General features: G+C 41.1%; 2 protein-coding genes across 6 annotated transcripts in view; both read left to right on the forward strand.

Moving 5' to 3' along the window:
- rgs12a (regulator of G protein signaling 12a) overlaps positions 1-2,370 on the forward strand; it is a 37,261-nt gene extending 34,891 nt beyond the window's left edge. For all 4 annotated transcript variants that reach the window (XM_056369529.1, XM_056369531.1, XM_056369532.1 and 1 more), the window contains one exon: positions 889-2,370. In XM_056369529.1, coding sequence (XP_056225504.1) covers positions 889-1,175 — 287 coding nt within the window. In that variant the 3' untranslated portion in view covers positions 1,176-2,370. The remainder of the gene's footprint in view (positions 1-888) is intronic.
- A 1,147-nt stretch (positions 2,371-3,517) lies between these two features.
- On the forward strand, positions 3,518-16,517 carry LOC130164039 (hepatocyte growth factor activator). Of its 2 annotated transcripts, XM_056368418.1 has the most exons (14): positions 3,518-4,285; positions 4,403-4,457; positions 4,871-4,964; positions 6,690-6,763; positions 6,882-7,025; positions 7,940-8,071; positions 9,720-9,830; positions 10,396-10,570; positions 11,403-11,500; positions 12,459-12,723; positions 13,673-13,812; positions 14,211-14,351; positions 15,383-15,525; positions 16,198-16,517. In XM_056368418.1, the coding sequence occupies exons 1-14, from the start codon at positions 4,220-4,222 to the stop codon at positions 16,369-16,371; spliced, it is 1,812 nt and encodes a 603-aa protein (XP_056224393.1). In that variant the 5' UTR covers positions 3,518-4,219; the 3' UTR covers positions 16,372-16,517. The 2 variants fall into 2 exon arrangements, with proteins under 2 accessions (XP_056224393.1, XP_056224394.1); XM_056368419.1 differs by lacking the exons at positions 10,396-10,570; positions 11,403-11,500 and having other exon boundaries at positions 3,520-4,285.
- Positions 16,518-16,889: the final 372 nt, after the last annotated feature.

Here is a 16,889-nt window from a genome sequence, read left to right on the forward strand (position 1 = left end):
TTGTCAGTTTATACAAACGCATTAAAGTGATGTGTTCATTGAAGTGATCCAGAGTTAAAATGTATGTGCACCAACGCGATGGGTGACAAAGTTTCAATTTCTTAGATCCCCTGAAATTTAATATAGTCATGCACAGCATCTGGTCATCAAGCAGTGTAGAGTTAAGTCATCCCTCAGTCGCCTGCGGGTCCACATGAGTCAAAGATGCACCGGGATGAAGCGAAGGCCAAGTATAATTGGGTGTTTTGTGTCTATGTTTAGTTGCTTTTATTGTTTGTCTGTTGTTATTTGCTTATTTAATCATCTGTACTTGTTTTCTACATAAACAAGAACTCAAATCACTACATGGAATGTGACAAACCTACAGGAAATCACACCCAGTTCTGCAGCGTTGGCTCTGTGCCGCTTTTTTCCAGTTTTAGTGTTTTGTTTTTAGCTCTTTTTTTTGTTTTCCTGGCCGACAAACTACACTCTCATCAACAACAGTTCCAGCAGCAATAAGCAGAAAGGCTCAGGGATACTTAGGCTACCCGCTCAACACCAACCAACTAGCTGGTGAACATGATGGAGCATCTAGCTAATTTTTTTTAGGAGTTGGTGGAGACCAAAACAGAGCTTATAGTAGAGTGAATATCTGCTGGAGATCGGTGAAGATCGGTAACATGTTGCCAACATGTTTGGTTATAATGTGATAATATGTAAATGCTGTGTTTAGCTCTTTCTGCTGTCCCCTAGTGGCAAAAAAAAAAAAATCTGTGAATGCAAATGTTTGGCTGTTTGCCATTTTTCACAACAGCAGTCATAAATATTCAAATAGACAACTTGCAATGCACAAATGTGTCAGCTGATCTTAAATCTTCTGTGTCTTTCTTTTTCTCCAATCCACAGACAGAAAAACAGAAGCAGCTCCCAACATCAAATCACCTGCTGACAGAGCCGACGCTGCACAGACCGGCCAGGAGGTGATGGATGTGGAGGGTGTGCATCTAGAGGAAGGAACACTGGAAACATCCCAGGGGGAGGACTCTGAACTCAGCCTGAGCTTCCAGGGCTACGTCGCCGAGCTGCGGCAGTGCCAGAGCAAGATGAGGAACGCCCAGATGCCCCAAAACGGCCGCAGTCCACCAGAGGGCAAGGACTGCAAGACAGACCTTTACAAGGCCACCATTGTCTAAAGGGAACCCCCACTGCTGCACTTTTAAAGCCCGAGGCACTGTCTTCTGAAAGAGAATCAGTCAAACCGTGGGCTGCATGTACAAAGCTGTCAATTTCCAGTTGACATTATAGTGATAGATATTGTATATTTCTTATGTATTTTGGCGTCTTCTTGTTGTTTTTAGTACTGGTTGTAATTTTGGGACAGTGATACATTTTTGTTTGGTTATAGTTTAATAATTGAGCACAAAGCAGTTCTATTATGAGCCATGTTAGACCAAGAGCAGGCGGGGAAGAAGCCTAAACCCACTTTTGGGAACCATTTTCTAATGAGGCACACGTTACCAATTGTTTATAAGTTGTAAGTATTGCTTTGTGAGTTACATCATCAAACAATATGCATAAGCCAAAATGATTAACCAATAATTAAGCTATTAATAATAATTGACACGCCAGTGTCCACTTACTAACCTTTTCCACTAGTCCTCTGCTGAGAAAGACTGTGAGATGCAGTTGAAAGCTCCGGAAAAAGCTAGAAAATATTTTTCTCATGAACAACTTTTTCCTGATCTCTAAAGCATTACTAAATTATTAATTAACCATCAATTAAGCTGTTAATTGCAATTTATAGACACTTTGTAAAGTTTTGATTAAAAGATCTTGACTCAGTGTCCTAGATTTTTACTAGATGTAATTGAAATCTCCAGAAAAAGCTAGTATTTGTTGTTCCTTCATTTACTACTTATCTCTAGAGCATTACTAAATTAGTACTAAACTATTAATAGAGATATTAATTAAAATTATTTGAGCTATAAATTGCAACTTTTAAATACTTAAAGCTTAACGAAGTGTCCACTTAGTAGCTCTTTGCACTGGTCTTGTGTTCATTTTTTTTTTTCAAACTACAGATTACATAAAAACATATTTCCAAGATGGAAAATGAACTTTGACTCAGCTTTATAAAGTGTGACCTGTTAGAAAGTGATACCCACTGTTGCTGGACCATATGTTATAGCAGAACTCTGTTTATAGGACCAAAAGGGAGGTAAATCACAATTTTCTTGGATATTTAAGTATTTACTGTTTGTATATTCTTCCTGTTTTACAGATAATACATGACAGTACCTTTATTGCCTGTAGTTCCTGCTTCGGTGGTTTTGAGGTTGTCCAAATGTTGAATGATTAAAAAGCTTTTATGGCTGTAATTCCAAGAAACTGACCCCCTTCTCTTTTGTACATAGATTACTCCTGGTATTTCCTAGTAGCGGGGAAACCCTCTTCACCATCCTGTTCTAACCTCTAGCTCATCTTGTCAAAAATGCTTGAAATATTCCTCTGCTGGAGTTTATATAATCCAAAGTCTTACATAAGACATTCACATTCCTGAATGGACTTAAATGTGTTTGCAAAGCCAGAACCGTCAATAATTAACAGTACAGTTGTCTTAGTTGAACAATTTCCTCTGTGGAAACACACCACCTTCACCTGGGGATTGGTTACCCCATGTGGACGTGCTCTTTAGTCGTCCGGCCTCCTCTTTGTATTTTTAGCCCAGCATCTGGAGAGGGATTGTTACAGCTGGTGAAAATTAGAGGTTAGATTGTGGGACTGTGGAGGTTGTCTTGACACAGCATGTCCCTGCTGGAATGCTGACAACACATGACGCTCATAGGGTTTATCACACTCTTCCCGTTAATTCGTCCCTGTTTTCAAACGTACTGTCATTATTGAAGTCTTCATTAGTAATTCCTCCCAGATCCTTGATTCACCCTCATAACTGGACTTTCGCTTATCTAATTCTAATTCATGATAACTCCCTAAACCAAGCCACCTGTAAATGTTTTGATGTCTAGTCTGCCTCCACCCTCTGCTTCTCTGCCAGTTCCCATGGAAGCTACTTTGCTACTATATGTTGGGACACTTATGTTGAAGGGCAGACACACCTGTACCACATTATGCAACAATTAACTGCAAAACAGTGCACTTCCACCCTGATGTAGTTCGTTTGTGCCAGTGATTAGGTTTTGCACCTACATAAAGTTGGAGGAGTTTGAATAGACAAATTAATATTAAAAGAGTTAAAAAGAGCTGCACAAAGTTATATTTTCTGTAGACTTCACTAGAGAAAATATAGCCGAAATAATCAGACTGACATTTCATTTTCAGTCTAACATCTTTTTACTTTGAATGACAGAGGAACTTCTCAGCAAATTATTAATTATTTTCTATGAGCTTAATTTAATCACATTTCACATTCTTGTGTTAGTATATGTCCTAATGTTTCTGTAAAAATGAAATGTTGGAGCACTTTGACTCAGAGAACCCAGGGAATTGGGCCGACTCCGGCCAAGTGCTGGCACACTGGGCTGTGTTCTGGCAGTGGCTGTGGCCCAGTAATGGGTGCCAGATTTGGCTGGGTTTTGGATGTAGGGACTTTGGTTGATTTCCGCTGAGAATTTGCACATCTGACTAAACTTGTGCCAGTGTTTTTTCAAACCTAACTAGCATTAGCCTAAACTCATGATATAACTTGTACTGAACTGTTATTAATTGTAAATTTTTGCTTATTAGATATTTACTTATTTATTGGAGCATGTTAAAAATAAACAAAAAAAACAATATACAACAACCAGACATTACAGCTTGAAACAAAAACCGTGTTAGCCTAAAAGTAACTCCACACCGAGTAGCCTAATATTAGGGTGCCAGTGGCGGGACAGGAGGGACCCCCGCCTCTGCCTCAGCCTCTGGAAAGTTTTGGTCTCTTCTCTCTGTCATAACTTGCAATGATAAACCGTGGGCGTCTGCGGAGAAGGTGCCGAGGGAACACCAGCCACCAACCAGGGTATCGCCTCGGAGAGATAGACAAGACTCATGACGCAACGGCTTTACTCAATGCAGCTCAATATTGTGAGGGACAGGATAATACTTGCAGGATTTCCCACGTTTCCTATGACCAAAAGCGGGCTGAGGACTCTGAAACTGACAGATATAACGTGACAGACACAGACCCTCTTCCCGAGTTCAGGAAATAAGCTTCTCCGGACAGAAAGGGCAGCAACCGATGCAAACTTTTCTGATGGCATACATTATATTACTTTTCCTACCTTGTGTTTTCAGTGCATGGGCGGTAAGTTTTGACCATCCTACTCACCTATGCGGGTCTCTTTTTTTTTTTTTTTTTGTAATCCATAGCGTGAGTAAAAAGCAAGGGAACAATAAAATAACGTATCGTCCTTGTTTTCAGCGAATATTAGTCCCTGGATACGAATCAAAAGAGCCATGGAGGGAGAGCCGGAAAGGTAGGTTTTTACTTCAGTCCTGTGTTTAATTTAGAGGAAAAAGAGGGAGGGAGGGGGATGCACATCGGAGTGGCAGAGGATCTGATATATTTTCAGCTTGAGGAACTGAGAAAACTGGTGGTGCAACATGAATCTAAAGCATGTGGGAGCAGTGCTTGTACCAGGTCTGTAATCTGTCATTTAACAGCATGATTTATCTGTTTGAAGAAAGGATAATTGATTAAATGTCCCTGATCAGAAAGCCATGGACAAAGTGAAAACAGTATTCGTGTGTGAGATACAGAGGGAAACACAAATGTTTTGGAGACAGTTTCTAATATAACTTGTGTGTTTCCCCATTTGTTTTCATTGAAAGTCACTAACAGGCTGTGTGTCACCCCCCCCCCCCCCCCCCCCCCCTGCTCTGTTGCCAGTTCTTACTATAACAGGCGAAGAATGTAAATTCCCATTTCGTCAGGGTGGAAGGATTCACCATCACTGCATCACCATTAAGCCCTCAAGATCGTGGTGAGTCCTCATCAGCCAGCCTGTCTGGATCTATTGTTTGGGTTACACAAACAGTCATTAATGTGTGTGTAGTCACATAAAGTTACCACATACTCAGATTACACAAAAGAGGCAACTCAACACTCGTAGATGTGCTGCCTCATCATATTCGGTTATGTTCGGACGCACACTCACAAACTCTCTACGTCACTATCTCACAGAGCACAGGTATTTAAAAGAAAAAAAAAGGTATAAAAACACTGGTATTTTCCACCACACTACAGTAATGAAAGTGACCCTGATGCAATGTGTAATTGTGTGTAGTGTCACATAATTAAAGCTTGCAGTGACGAGGGATTTGCGCAACAGTGTCATTGGGAAAGATAATGCAATTTTAATGAAGTAATGAGCTAATTGCCTTTAATAAATTGCTCATTGCTGAATCATTTATGGGCCTTGTAATCATTTGTGTGTCACAACTGTGTCAAAATACAGTGATATCAAACCTATAGCGTTATGGTGATATAACATGTAGAAACATCCTGTAAAACTATGATTATATAGATAAAGTTTATAACACATTTACTACTTCATACAGTTTATCCTAAGGGTTTATAAACAGCTGTCACATTAAAACCATCATGATTGAATTTTTATTGCTTCTGATTGTAGCACAGCTGCAGAATCTTTTATTTTTAATAGATGTTTATTTTGGAAAAAAAAAAAACAGAAACAGACATGCCGAGGGGATTTCATCATTCTTTGGAACTGAGACAGGAAGGGTGGATGCCAACGAGCTGGAGCAACATGTATGCAATTACATATGGCCCAACATCTCTTGTCCACCTACACATAATGTTACTGCAATATGACCCAAGGTGCTTTTGTGATGTGTTCATGAGCTTAGCGTCGAGATATGCTTCCCATTATGTACCGCAGATTCAGTGAGCGGTGCAGGAGACGTTTCTTCACTTTGATTAAATGAATGGATGATTGACAGAGTTAAATCAATACTGGTTGGTTATTACAAAGACAGTGTTTTTCACCTGGCTGATAAAAGTGGGACATTTCCATCACAGAGAGATTTTTAGATCAGGGGTAGTAAAAGCATCTATCATGATATAAGGGTTTTTATGTCACAATGTCTGTGTAATTCATTTTCACTAAAATCAGTTGAGGAAGTATTAATGGATAAAATAACCAGATATGAATCTGTGCTGTGCAAAAACACATCTAAAAAGATTAAGTGTGTACATTCATGCTAGCAGCTCTGAGGGTGAACTTAGGGACAACAGTGCTTTGTGCTAACACCAGCATGCTAACATGCTCACAGTGACATCATGCTGATGTTTAGCAGGTTTAATGCTTGTCATGTTTACCATCCTCGTTTAGCTTGTTATCATGCTAATGTTTGCTAAGTACCACTAAACAGTACAGCTGAGGCTGATGGGAATGAGAGGACACGATGACGATGCAAGATGAAAAAAATTAATCCAATAGTTTTTGGGATATTTCAATCTGGACCAAAGTGTTGGACAGACACACTGGTCATATAGTATTGCCATAAGGGAGTTGCTCTCACTGACTTGCAAAACTGCCCACAGTGACCTGCCCGATGACAAATTCATATCTCAAGGTGCATATCGTTATTTTGCCCAACCCTAATTTCACAGTGAATTTTTCTTCAGTTTGTAATCCAGGTGAGTTGCTAGTGACTGTACTATGTGTCTGTTTCCTCTCTGACAGGTGCTCTCTTACTCATAACTTTGATCGGGACCGGCAGTGGGGCTTCTGTGCGCCGGAGAAAACGCAACCAGATGGTTGGTTTTTACTGAAGTTCGTTCAGACACAGAAAATGTAGCATTTCACTATAAGAGATGCCGCGTTTTGCTCTTGTTCATCCTCTTATTGTGGTTTTTCTTCTTTGGTGTGTTTCAGTTTTCGTCCACACGTCTCGCAGAATCATGGATCCATGTCAGGTGAACCCGTGTCAGAATGGGGGCGTCTGCACGCTGATGCAACACAGACAAACATTTGAGTGCACCTGTCCCGAGGGCTTCTCTGGGAGACTTTGTGTGCAGAGTAGGTAGACTTGACCATTACTATTGTTTTATGAGTTAAAGGTATAACGCAATGTGTAATGTTTTTTTGTGGTTACCATTTCTGTTTTTACCATATATTCAGTCTCATATTCAGTATTGGCAACTAGTGTCACAAACTACACTCTCTGCTTGCTTGAGTTGAGTGTTTTCCCATCAATGTGCACAATAGGCTGCTTACTGTCAATCACCTGACAGCCAGAGAAGGAAACAGAAGTCTTTGCCAGGAAAAGATCCCTCAAAATATGTCAACACATTTTATCATCATTTTCATATTGTTTAAAGGAAACATGGCGCCAGGGTTAAGAGATAATCTACTTTAGAAATGACTCCACATGGTAGTTTGGCAAAGCATAATACCCATTTACTATTTTTTTCCAAATTTCATGGTCTTCATGAAACAGTCAATAAATGGTTATCATGATGATACCGAAACAACTAAATGCTTACTGAGTAAACCCAGTGGACTTATTTAGGCCGTGAAATCAGTTAAAAGCTCTGGAAAAAGCTTATAAATCGACCTGTGAGTGAGATTATTTTGTTGAAAAAGGTGGAAAGTAATATTTAAACGGTATCCGTTTTTGTATTCTTCTGTCTCTTATCTCTGTTGAAGAAATTTCCCCTTCAGTTCCAGAGAAGCCAAAGAAAAATGGAAAAACCTCTCGTGACTCATGTGCACATAGGTTCCAACCTTGCATGTGAAGTCATTTGTCTTACTCACTAACAAAAACAATAAAACGTAAACACAAGAAAAACACTTGTATCCACATGCATCCACTCTGAATGCATGTCACACAGCTCAGCTATCAGAGTTTGCTCTATACGGTCCACTAAGCTCTTCAATCACCTCTCACATTTCAAACCTATTGCCTTTTGTGTGTTGTGTCGGCTCTTCAGAGAAGTGCTATGAAACCATACACCTGCGCTATTATGACATCGGAGAGTCTTGGGGACGAATTCACCTCCGCAACGTGGAACAGTGCACATGTGTGGCAGGGGAAATCAAGTGTGAAAGAGTCCGCTACACAAGTAAGGCGTCAGCTTTTGTTCTTCTGCTCCAACTGTGTCTTGTTTTTGCTCTGTGAACTAAGAATGAGATAAATTCCCAGCAGACACTGCGCATTTTTTTTTAGTAGTTCATGTACATCTGATATATGAGAGCTTTTCCCCCCAAAAAACTTAAAAGATGGAGAAAAACTCAAGCTGCAAAAACTTCAGTTGGTTTTTTTGGTTTCACAACTTTTTCATGCCTCAGTATGTAGTGAGTAAAAAAAAAAAAAAAAGTATCAGATCTCCTCCCAGCCTGAAAAAAACCCTTTTTTCTCCCTTCAAAATCACCTCCTAGCAGAATATAAGAAGACAAGTCCTACCCTCTCTTTGATCACAGCTCCATAGTTACAAGAGTAACCTTGCCATGGATGAAAAGACAGATTATATGACTCACCGTGACTCAGGAATGGTGTTTTAGGACACACCCCATGGGTCCATGAGGTGCTTTCATTTTAACAGATTCTCTGGCATAAAGGAGCGAGCAGCAGTGAGGTCGTTTCATGCTCCCTCGACCGAAACTGCTTTTTGTCATGATGGTAGGGGTTAATCTTACACTGGTCATGGAAAAAAAAAAAAAAGGTTCCTTTTAGCTGAGTGCACCTGAAGCGGATGGTATTTTTTATCTTGTACTGAGATCAGTTTTATGTGTTGGCTTATTTGAACGAAGATGTCCTCAAGAGGATGAATTCACCTCCCAAAACACAGCGTTTACACACTGTGATCTTTAAATGGACCCAATGAAGACAGGGCATCACTGCATATTATACAGATGTTGCAGCAGATCTTAGGTGAATGTTTAGTGCCAAATACACTTTATGTACATTTATGTGCAGGGCTGGTTTGTGCTGCGCCTTTCATGCAACTGCAAGTTAAAGTGTATATTTCACTGGTGAGAATTATTCAGTCAAACCTGCATTCATTTATTTTTTGGCCACTTGGAGGCAGTGCAAAAAGCTGTATACACAAAACTGACATGTAAACACCTTATAAAGTTGTCATGGTAAACGTTTTAGTAAACAGTTGCCTATTTACATGTCCGTCAAACAGCATCATTATCATTCAAATTTTTTCTCATGCTTTTTTTTTTTTTTTGCCCTCATCAAAGTCCTGAGGGAAATATCTTCCTCTTTAGCTGCTAAATGCTCCACTGTGTTCACTGGCAAGTCGCTAACATTGTCTGTCTGCCATTTGGTGCCGCGCAGTAGGTTTATCAGAGCTTTTATGAAAGATAAAAAAAAAACTGCTGCCTGCTGTGATTGAAAACAGCGCTGATGTGAGGCCAGAAAACCCAAACAATGAGCTGAAAGATGCTAAAATCCTCTGCAGAGCTCAGGGGACCTGCAGAGTTGTTTGATAAATGTCTTTGGGTTTGTTGCTAGGAGCGACCCCTGTGACACCACACACTGGTTTTTTTTGGATCCATTGTTCGCATGAAAATATTGATTAATGCAGCTTTAAATTCAGCGAGTTAAAAAACATAATAATAATGATAATAGTAGTAATTTAATGAGAAGTTTTAAATACTAATGATAAAGAGATATTTTACATGCTAAAACAAGTGCAGGACACAAAGAAATATAGGGTTTATAGTGTTTAGACGTGACATTGTGTGTCTTGATGTGTCCAGTGTGCCGCAGGAACCCTTGTCACAACGAGGGAACATGTCGAAGGATCGTGACCACCGGCAAGGAGGTGTGCAACTGCAGGCGTGGCTACAGCGGACCGTACTGTAGCTTTGGTGAGTAGAGGAGACTCTGTGTGACACTGTTCCCCTCATTCAGTTAGAAATGCACAGTTTGCTCGAACTGAATATCATCAGTATAATCACATAATGGTTCTAGCTGGCAGAAAATAATAATAGGATAATAGGATTCACATTTTCCAACGGCTGCACAGTCTACATCATCAGAGCAGTTCCTATATTTATATGTTCCCCTTCTGTTTATTTGTCACATTTGCATGCTCATACAGTGCATGCCAGTTCATGCATGCGTGTGTGTGTGTGTGTGTGTGTGTGTGAAAACGGTTTGATTAATAGTAGCAGGTGGAGACATGAGCAAGCTGCCGAACTTGTCCCCGGTTGTTGTAACTGTTAATGCATGCAGAGAGGGTTTAGTAAGACTTGTTCTGACTGATTCCAGCGTGAAGGAAAGAGATCTGTCATCACCCAGATTCTCATCTGCATCCGCAAATGGACCGATTGCCTCCATATTGTTTACATACCTGTGTTATACTGTGGAATCGAGGCATTGAGATTGCTCTGCGCTTCCGTCTGTGGTTTGTGTGTATGCATGTGTGTGCAGAGCCGGAGACAGAGTGCTATAACAGCAGGGGCAAGCGTTACCGAGGGCTGGCGGACACCACGGTGTCTGGCGCCCGGTGTCTGCCGTGGAACTCAGACCTGCTGTATGACGAGCTCCATGTCGGCACGGTGGTTGCATCGCCCCTCAGGGGCCTCGGGGCGCATGCCTACTGCAGGTGTGTGTGTGCTGAGTCCTGCTAATTATCTGCTGCTGTAGATTTTTGGTTGACAAACTCACGGTTCACGATTATGTTTATGGCTTATCTGCAAAGCCAGATTTCTTCATACTTTTGCCCTAAAATCAATTTTAAAGCTGAAATATCCAACTTTTTTAACATGTGCTAACAAAAGTGTTTGCTAGTCCTAACCCCTTATCTGTGAAGTTCATGTGCCAACACTTGTCACTTATATGCATGAGCCCTCAAATGAAATCCACTCAGAGGCAACCAGCAACCTTAAACCCACCACAAGGATAAAGAAGCACGTAGTGAATCCAGCCTGTCTATGATTAAAAAAAAAAAAAAAAAACAGGTTTTATCTCTGGCACATTTGCTCCACTTCTATTCCTTACTGCTTTCATTTGTTGTTGTTGCTATGACTACCCAGCAGCCATATAGCATGCCCAGAGCAAATGATATATGCCCTAAAATGTCCCAAACATCAAAGGAAAGCCAATTTCAAGAAAACACTGGGCACAAACACACAGACTCAGACTGTGTGACTGGCTCAGACTCAGATGAATCATTTGTAATTATTGTTAGTTTATTGCTGGAAAAGTTGCATATTGCAGGTTTAATATCGACGAAACCTTCTTATAAGTGAAGGCAAAAAATCTTAAATCATTGATGTGTGAGTATGAGGCTCGGTGAGAGATCGAAGCCAGCGTCCCAGAGAGCCATGCAGCCACTGTGTTGTATTGAGTAATGCTTGGTGTTAAAAACAGCGATGCCACACCTACACACACTCTGTCCGCTGTGTTTGTGTGTGTTTGTGTGTGTGTGTGCGCAGAAACCCAGATGGGGACAAGATGCCGTGGTGCTACACACTAAATGACGATGCCATCTCCTGGGAGTACTGTGACGTCCCCTCCTGTGTGATGCCCGTGTGTGAGTAAACAGGGCACGGGAGTGGAGTCTCTTTTGTTGTCACTAATTATAGTTCGTTTCACCACTGACTGGGTGTGTTGATACTTTGATGCTTTGCCTTATGGTAAAGGCATCATATATCTGGTAGCTTGGCCAGGCATATTTCCAAGACAGCTTGATTTTGCGTTGATTCATTTATGAATTCTTGCCATCCCTGCATTTTTAATGCCAAATAAGGTGTATTTCCTCATGTACCTTATGAAGGATAGCATATTCATTTAGCTGTCCTTATTATACACCCCTCTTTGAATATTCATCTCATTATTATAAAGTATGAAAAATATGAAAGGGACTTTTAATGCTGCATCATCTGGTATTTTCATTGTCTCAACCTCATTAAATAAAAGAATACAGCGAATCTGCAGAGTCACGCTGCTCTGAAAGGCTGGATTCAGCCGAGTCGACTGGTTCAGTGGTGGAGGTTGTTTGTTTTTTTTTTGTTTTTTTTGTTTTTTTTCAACGTGGGCTAGATGAGATAGTGGGGGAAATAAGGCATGAGTCACAGTGAATCAACATGTCATGTCAGGTGGAGGAGCCAAATATTCATGTGGTGAGTGGGATTTGGCACAGTTGGCCGTTTGTCATGGTGCCAGGGGTATGCACAGAATCCACAAGCTTGTTCCATCTGCTTCACCCTCTTCAGCATATGATTTGCAGCATGGAGACGCACTGTTACCCTGACATTATCACCATACAGAAGAGCTTTATTGCTTCTAGCGGAGGGTGGGGGTCAGCCAAGACAGAAATATTGAAAATATTCAGGAGAAGTGTTTAGGAAGTGAGCTGCAAAATATTCCAGTTGTCAGACTTGTTTGTAGTGATCTCATCTGTTCTAGCTCTTGTTAGAAAATTGTAGTTTATAGTAGGCAGGAATAGTAGATTTCCTAATATATAATCATGCACTTGTTTCCTTATGCAGTTTCTTCTCGAAGGATTGTCCCATTTGAAGTCCTGCCCGCCATTAAAAAACCTAACCCCCGCAAGCCAGCAAAAAAGCCTGTGTGTGGGAAAAAGCACAAGAAGAGGTTGTCGATGGCTAGAGGGAGGATAATGGGTGGAAGCTCAGTTCTGCCAGGTACTCACCCCTGGATGGCAGCGATTTACAGTGAGCAGTCAGACTTCTGCGCCGGCACCCTCGTCTCCTCTTGCTGGGTCGTCTCTGCAGCACACTGCTTCTTCCGCAAGTATGTTATGGGTGTATTTCAGCCGCAATGGATGTTTTCGATTTATGTCACTGCAGAACCAGTAAAGGTTTTGCAGCCCCCGTGAGTCAATATACTGTACATAATGTCATTGTTTAAAAAAAAAAAAAAATGTGCCTCCAAAACTTGAGTGAGTGAAAAGACGTTTTGTAACCTTGGGAGCCCTTTTCAGTTTGTAAAAACCATCAACCTGCAGAAAACATTCTTTGTTCAGCGGGGGAGCATTATTCTCTCTGAGCTGTTTTCTGACCGGTGTTGAGCTGAAGAAGAAGCGACATTCAAAAGGCAAGTCATTTAAAGACTTTGACCCCTCAGCTTCACAGCCTTATGAACAGACTATATTTAGAGCAGCATCCAGTTCGAGGAAAACCTAAAAACATCACATGCACAGATGCTGTTTACGTGCAGATGCATGCATTTGCTCCTGATGTCAACAAACAGGCCTCAGGTATCAAGTCCGAAGATCTTTTGTTAAAGCATGAAATCATTAAATCGGACAGCAGTTGCAGAGTGCAAAAAGCCATTTTATCTTCGGAAGTCTGCAGGATATCTGCAAGGCTTACTTTTAAATTTACATCCGCTGCTCAACTTTTCTAACCAGCTGCACTTTGTTTGAAGCAGAACAGGAGTCTACAATGTTCATTACACACCACAGTACAAAATCCTTTTGGGAGTATAAATGTACTGGATACATTTCATGGCAGTCTACCTGTTCAGATTTAGTATTTCTTGTGCAAATGCGGAATAGACTGATGGTAGTGGTAAAAGAGAGCTCAGGGCATCTCAGGATTCACTGTCTGGAGACAAACATTTCAAGGAAATCCAACCAGCAGTTGTGGCGATAACTTGGCTCTGGACTTTAGTGTTGGACAGACAGGCAGTGTTATGAGTGCATAATTTCTGTGCCATTAATAAAAATGTCTTCTCACAGCCCACTGAAGTCTCAGATTCGTGTGGTGCTCGGCCAGCAGAGGTTTAACGTAACCGATCCCAACACCAGGACGTTCGGAGTGGAGAAGTACATCTTTCCAAAACAGTTCTCGGTGTTTAATCCAACACTACATGACATTGGTAATCATTAATTGCACACCGCACACACACACACACACACACACACACACACACACACACACACACACACACACACACACATACCAGTGACTCACATAAACTATAGGACCTCCTGTCCCCATTCAGAAACACAAACTCATTTAAGATCCAAGTCTGCTTGCACAGCTGTGCGTCACTGAACAGCTGTGTCCCTGCGCTCCCCCGCATGAACGCACACACACACACACACACACACACACACACACACACACACACACACACACACACACACACACACTGACAGTTGGGTGTGGCAGTTTCACTGAGCAGCGGAGTCTCCAAGTCTACCACTTGCTTCATCACTTTAACTTTTCAATGTCTCTTTGCCTGTTTCATAACGTTACATCTCTGCTTGGCAGTTCTGATCAAACTGAAGAAGCAGGACGGACGCTGTGTGAGGAGAACCCCGTTCATCCAACCCATCTGTCTCCCAGACAAAAGCATGACGTTCCCCGATGACTACTGTTGTACTATCAGCGGCTGGGGACACACTCATGAGAGTGAGTGATGAAGACATCGTGGCAGTGCTGCCTCACTCGTGCTTTAGTTTCATTCTGACAGAATTTTTGTCTTCACATAATATAACATAACTTTTTTGGGGGGGGGGGGGGTTTGGAGTTTTTTTAGCAACCATGCATTCTATTTTTTAGAGCCTCATGTTGGGAAACATCATGGAAACACATTGTTTAATGGGTTTACTGGGTAATTTCCCAGTAAGTCTCTTGGAAAGAGCGACTCATTTTACTACTAAATTACAGGGGAGTTATTTTAGTTAGAACTTAGTTGTGTGGAATTCATACTCATTTGTTGATTTTTCACTTTATGGCCCTGCGCACCCACACAGGTGTTTTCAATTATTCTGACTAATTAGACCTCTGTTCTGGTGAGTGGAGCTGTCCCTACACGATCTAAAACAATTTAGAGCACATAAGCTCAATCACAAATCATTGCACGTTATAGTTTATAAAGTATAGTAGCTTTAATGTGAATAGGCCGATGCTGGAGTCTAACCAGTAAAGCAATATAGCTACATTTTAAGGTGTTATTAACTGTACTGCATTACATAAAAGCATACGGACCATCTCACAGACTGGAGTTAATGGATTTTTCACAGAGAAAACTACTGGTCTCACTTCCTCCACACTGTCAGTATGGCTGTTAGTGAGCACCTCCCAGTGACTACTGGGGGAAGCTAGCCTGAGTTAGCTGAAATCAGCTATTGTTGCAGCCTAAATGTCGCAAACGTGACTCACATTCTGGTAGTGGCAGGAGCTACACTGGAGAATGATATGTAAATGACGGTGTAAATTGTTGACAACAAAGCTGACAGGAGAGTGGGGGAGATGTCAAATCAATCCCAGTCTATCCACACCTACACAGCACTGAGACGAGTCTAATGAGGCAACCTAAGTGAAACCACCTGTGTGGGTGGACCACGGATGTGTTGGGGCCTTTAATTCAACTTGTAGATGCTATCCAAACAACAACATTTACACTTTCTTTTTGGTGTTATTTGTGCTTTATTTGACAGAGGCAAACGCGTACTCCAGTCTACAGGAGGCTGGAGTGAGACTGATTTCTCATGACACTTGTAGGAAGCCTGAAGTCTACGGCAACCATGTCACTGCCGACATGATTTGTGCAGGGCTCAACGGCTGTGTCGACGCATGCCAGGTAGGAAAGCATTTCAAGATGGAGTGTGATTATTGAATCTAACACTGCCGAGGTTGCTTATGTCCCAGCATAGAATATAATTTAAAATCGGCTCAGCTATGGAACAGTTACACACCTGTAAATATTCAGTTTAAACTAATCTTTACTTAATGGTCTAACAACTTAGATTTACTTTAATGTTGCTTAAATATAAAGTAGGCTGAGTTGAACTTACAAAGAGCTATTGTAACCTGCTCCTTGTTTTAACTTTTATTACTCGGAGGAGTATTGGAAAGTACAATTGATCATGAAATATTCCTGGCAAAATGTGCTCCTGGAGCCTCCCCTCAGCTCTGCAAGGGTCGATATCAGAAAGTTGTCTTGAGGTATCGGGGTAATGAAACAGCACTTCAGATTCCCCTGAGTGAGCAGCTGGGGGAAGTTAGCGAGGGGCTGAAATCTGTCCACAGTGCCAAACTACCCACTCAACCTGCTGTGTAAAATATTTAAGCTCCTTCTTCCTAAATTAAATGTCACAGTTGTTAACTGTTTACCTCATGAGCAGAGTGCAATTTTCAGTCATATATTAGGTTGAAGTGAGTGACTCAGCTGTTTGTGTGCCACCGCTTTGATCTATCCATGTATGTTTATATGTGTGCGGACTGTATGTACTTATGTGTGTGTTTTCCCCAGGGTGACTCCGGGGGCCCTCTGGCCTGTGCTAGGAATGATGTCAGCTTCCTGTATGGGATCATCAGCTGGGGAGAGGGCTGCGGCCGCTCTGGAAAGCCTGGTGTTTACACTAAAGTAGTGAACTATATCGACTGGATCAATTCAGTGATCAGACGTAAACCCAAGGCTTCATGAATGGAAATGACCTGGACATTGGCTTTAATATGAAATATTGTACTGTATTATATTATATGTTTTTTTATTGTAATACTTGTGGAAGTATATAGATTATCTTTTTTAACTGTGAAACTTTTCGTAACTGAATAAACCTTTATTGACTTGATAAAGCTTTGGGTGTCTATTTAAAGATTACTGTCTTAGGCAGGTAAAGTACTTTGAGAGACCAAACTTTATTTTGGATATAAAAGAGGAACATGTATTTTTACTGCTTTCACACTCATACAAGTGTTAATTATTTACTCTCATTTGATTTCTTTTACATAATTTTTTTCCTTCAGTTTCCTGCTGCCAGTTACAAATACACTGAAAAAAATCAAAGAGAAACACAAACTTAAAATGAATAATAAAGTTGAAAAAGAATGATATAGTAATGAATGCTCGTAGGTGTTTGATAAGGACATTTTTGGCAGGAAAGTAGTTAGAGAGTGGAGCATGGGTTGATTCTTATTGCATTAACATGGTCATTATAGGGT

The sequence above is a fragment of the Seriola aureovittata genome, chromosome 23, assembly GCF_021018895.1.
Source record: "Seriola aureovittata isolate HTS-2021-v1 ecotype China chromosome 23, ASM2101889v1, whole genome shotgun sequence".
NCBI lineage: Eukaryota > Metazoa > Chordata > Actinopteri > Carangiformes > Carangidae > Seriola > Seriola aureovittata.

Bases quoted from the DNA above. Each gene is read 5' to 3' on its own strand.
- LOC130164039 (XM_056368418.1), top strand. From the start codon at position 4,220: ATGCAAACTTTTCTGATGGCATACATTATATTACTTTTCCTACCTTGT. The intron at 4,458-4,870 runs GTAGGTTTTTAC...CTCTGTTGCCAG, and splicing joins ATGGAGGGAGAGCCGGAAAG to TTCTTACTATAACAGGCGAA. The intron at 8,072-9,719 runs GTAAGGCGTCAG...TGATGTGTCCAG, and splicing joins TGAAAGAGTCCGCTACACAA to TGTGCCGCAGGAACCCTTGT.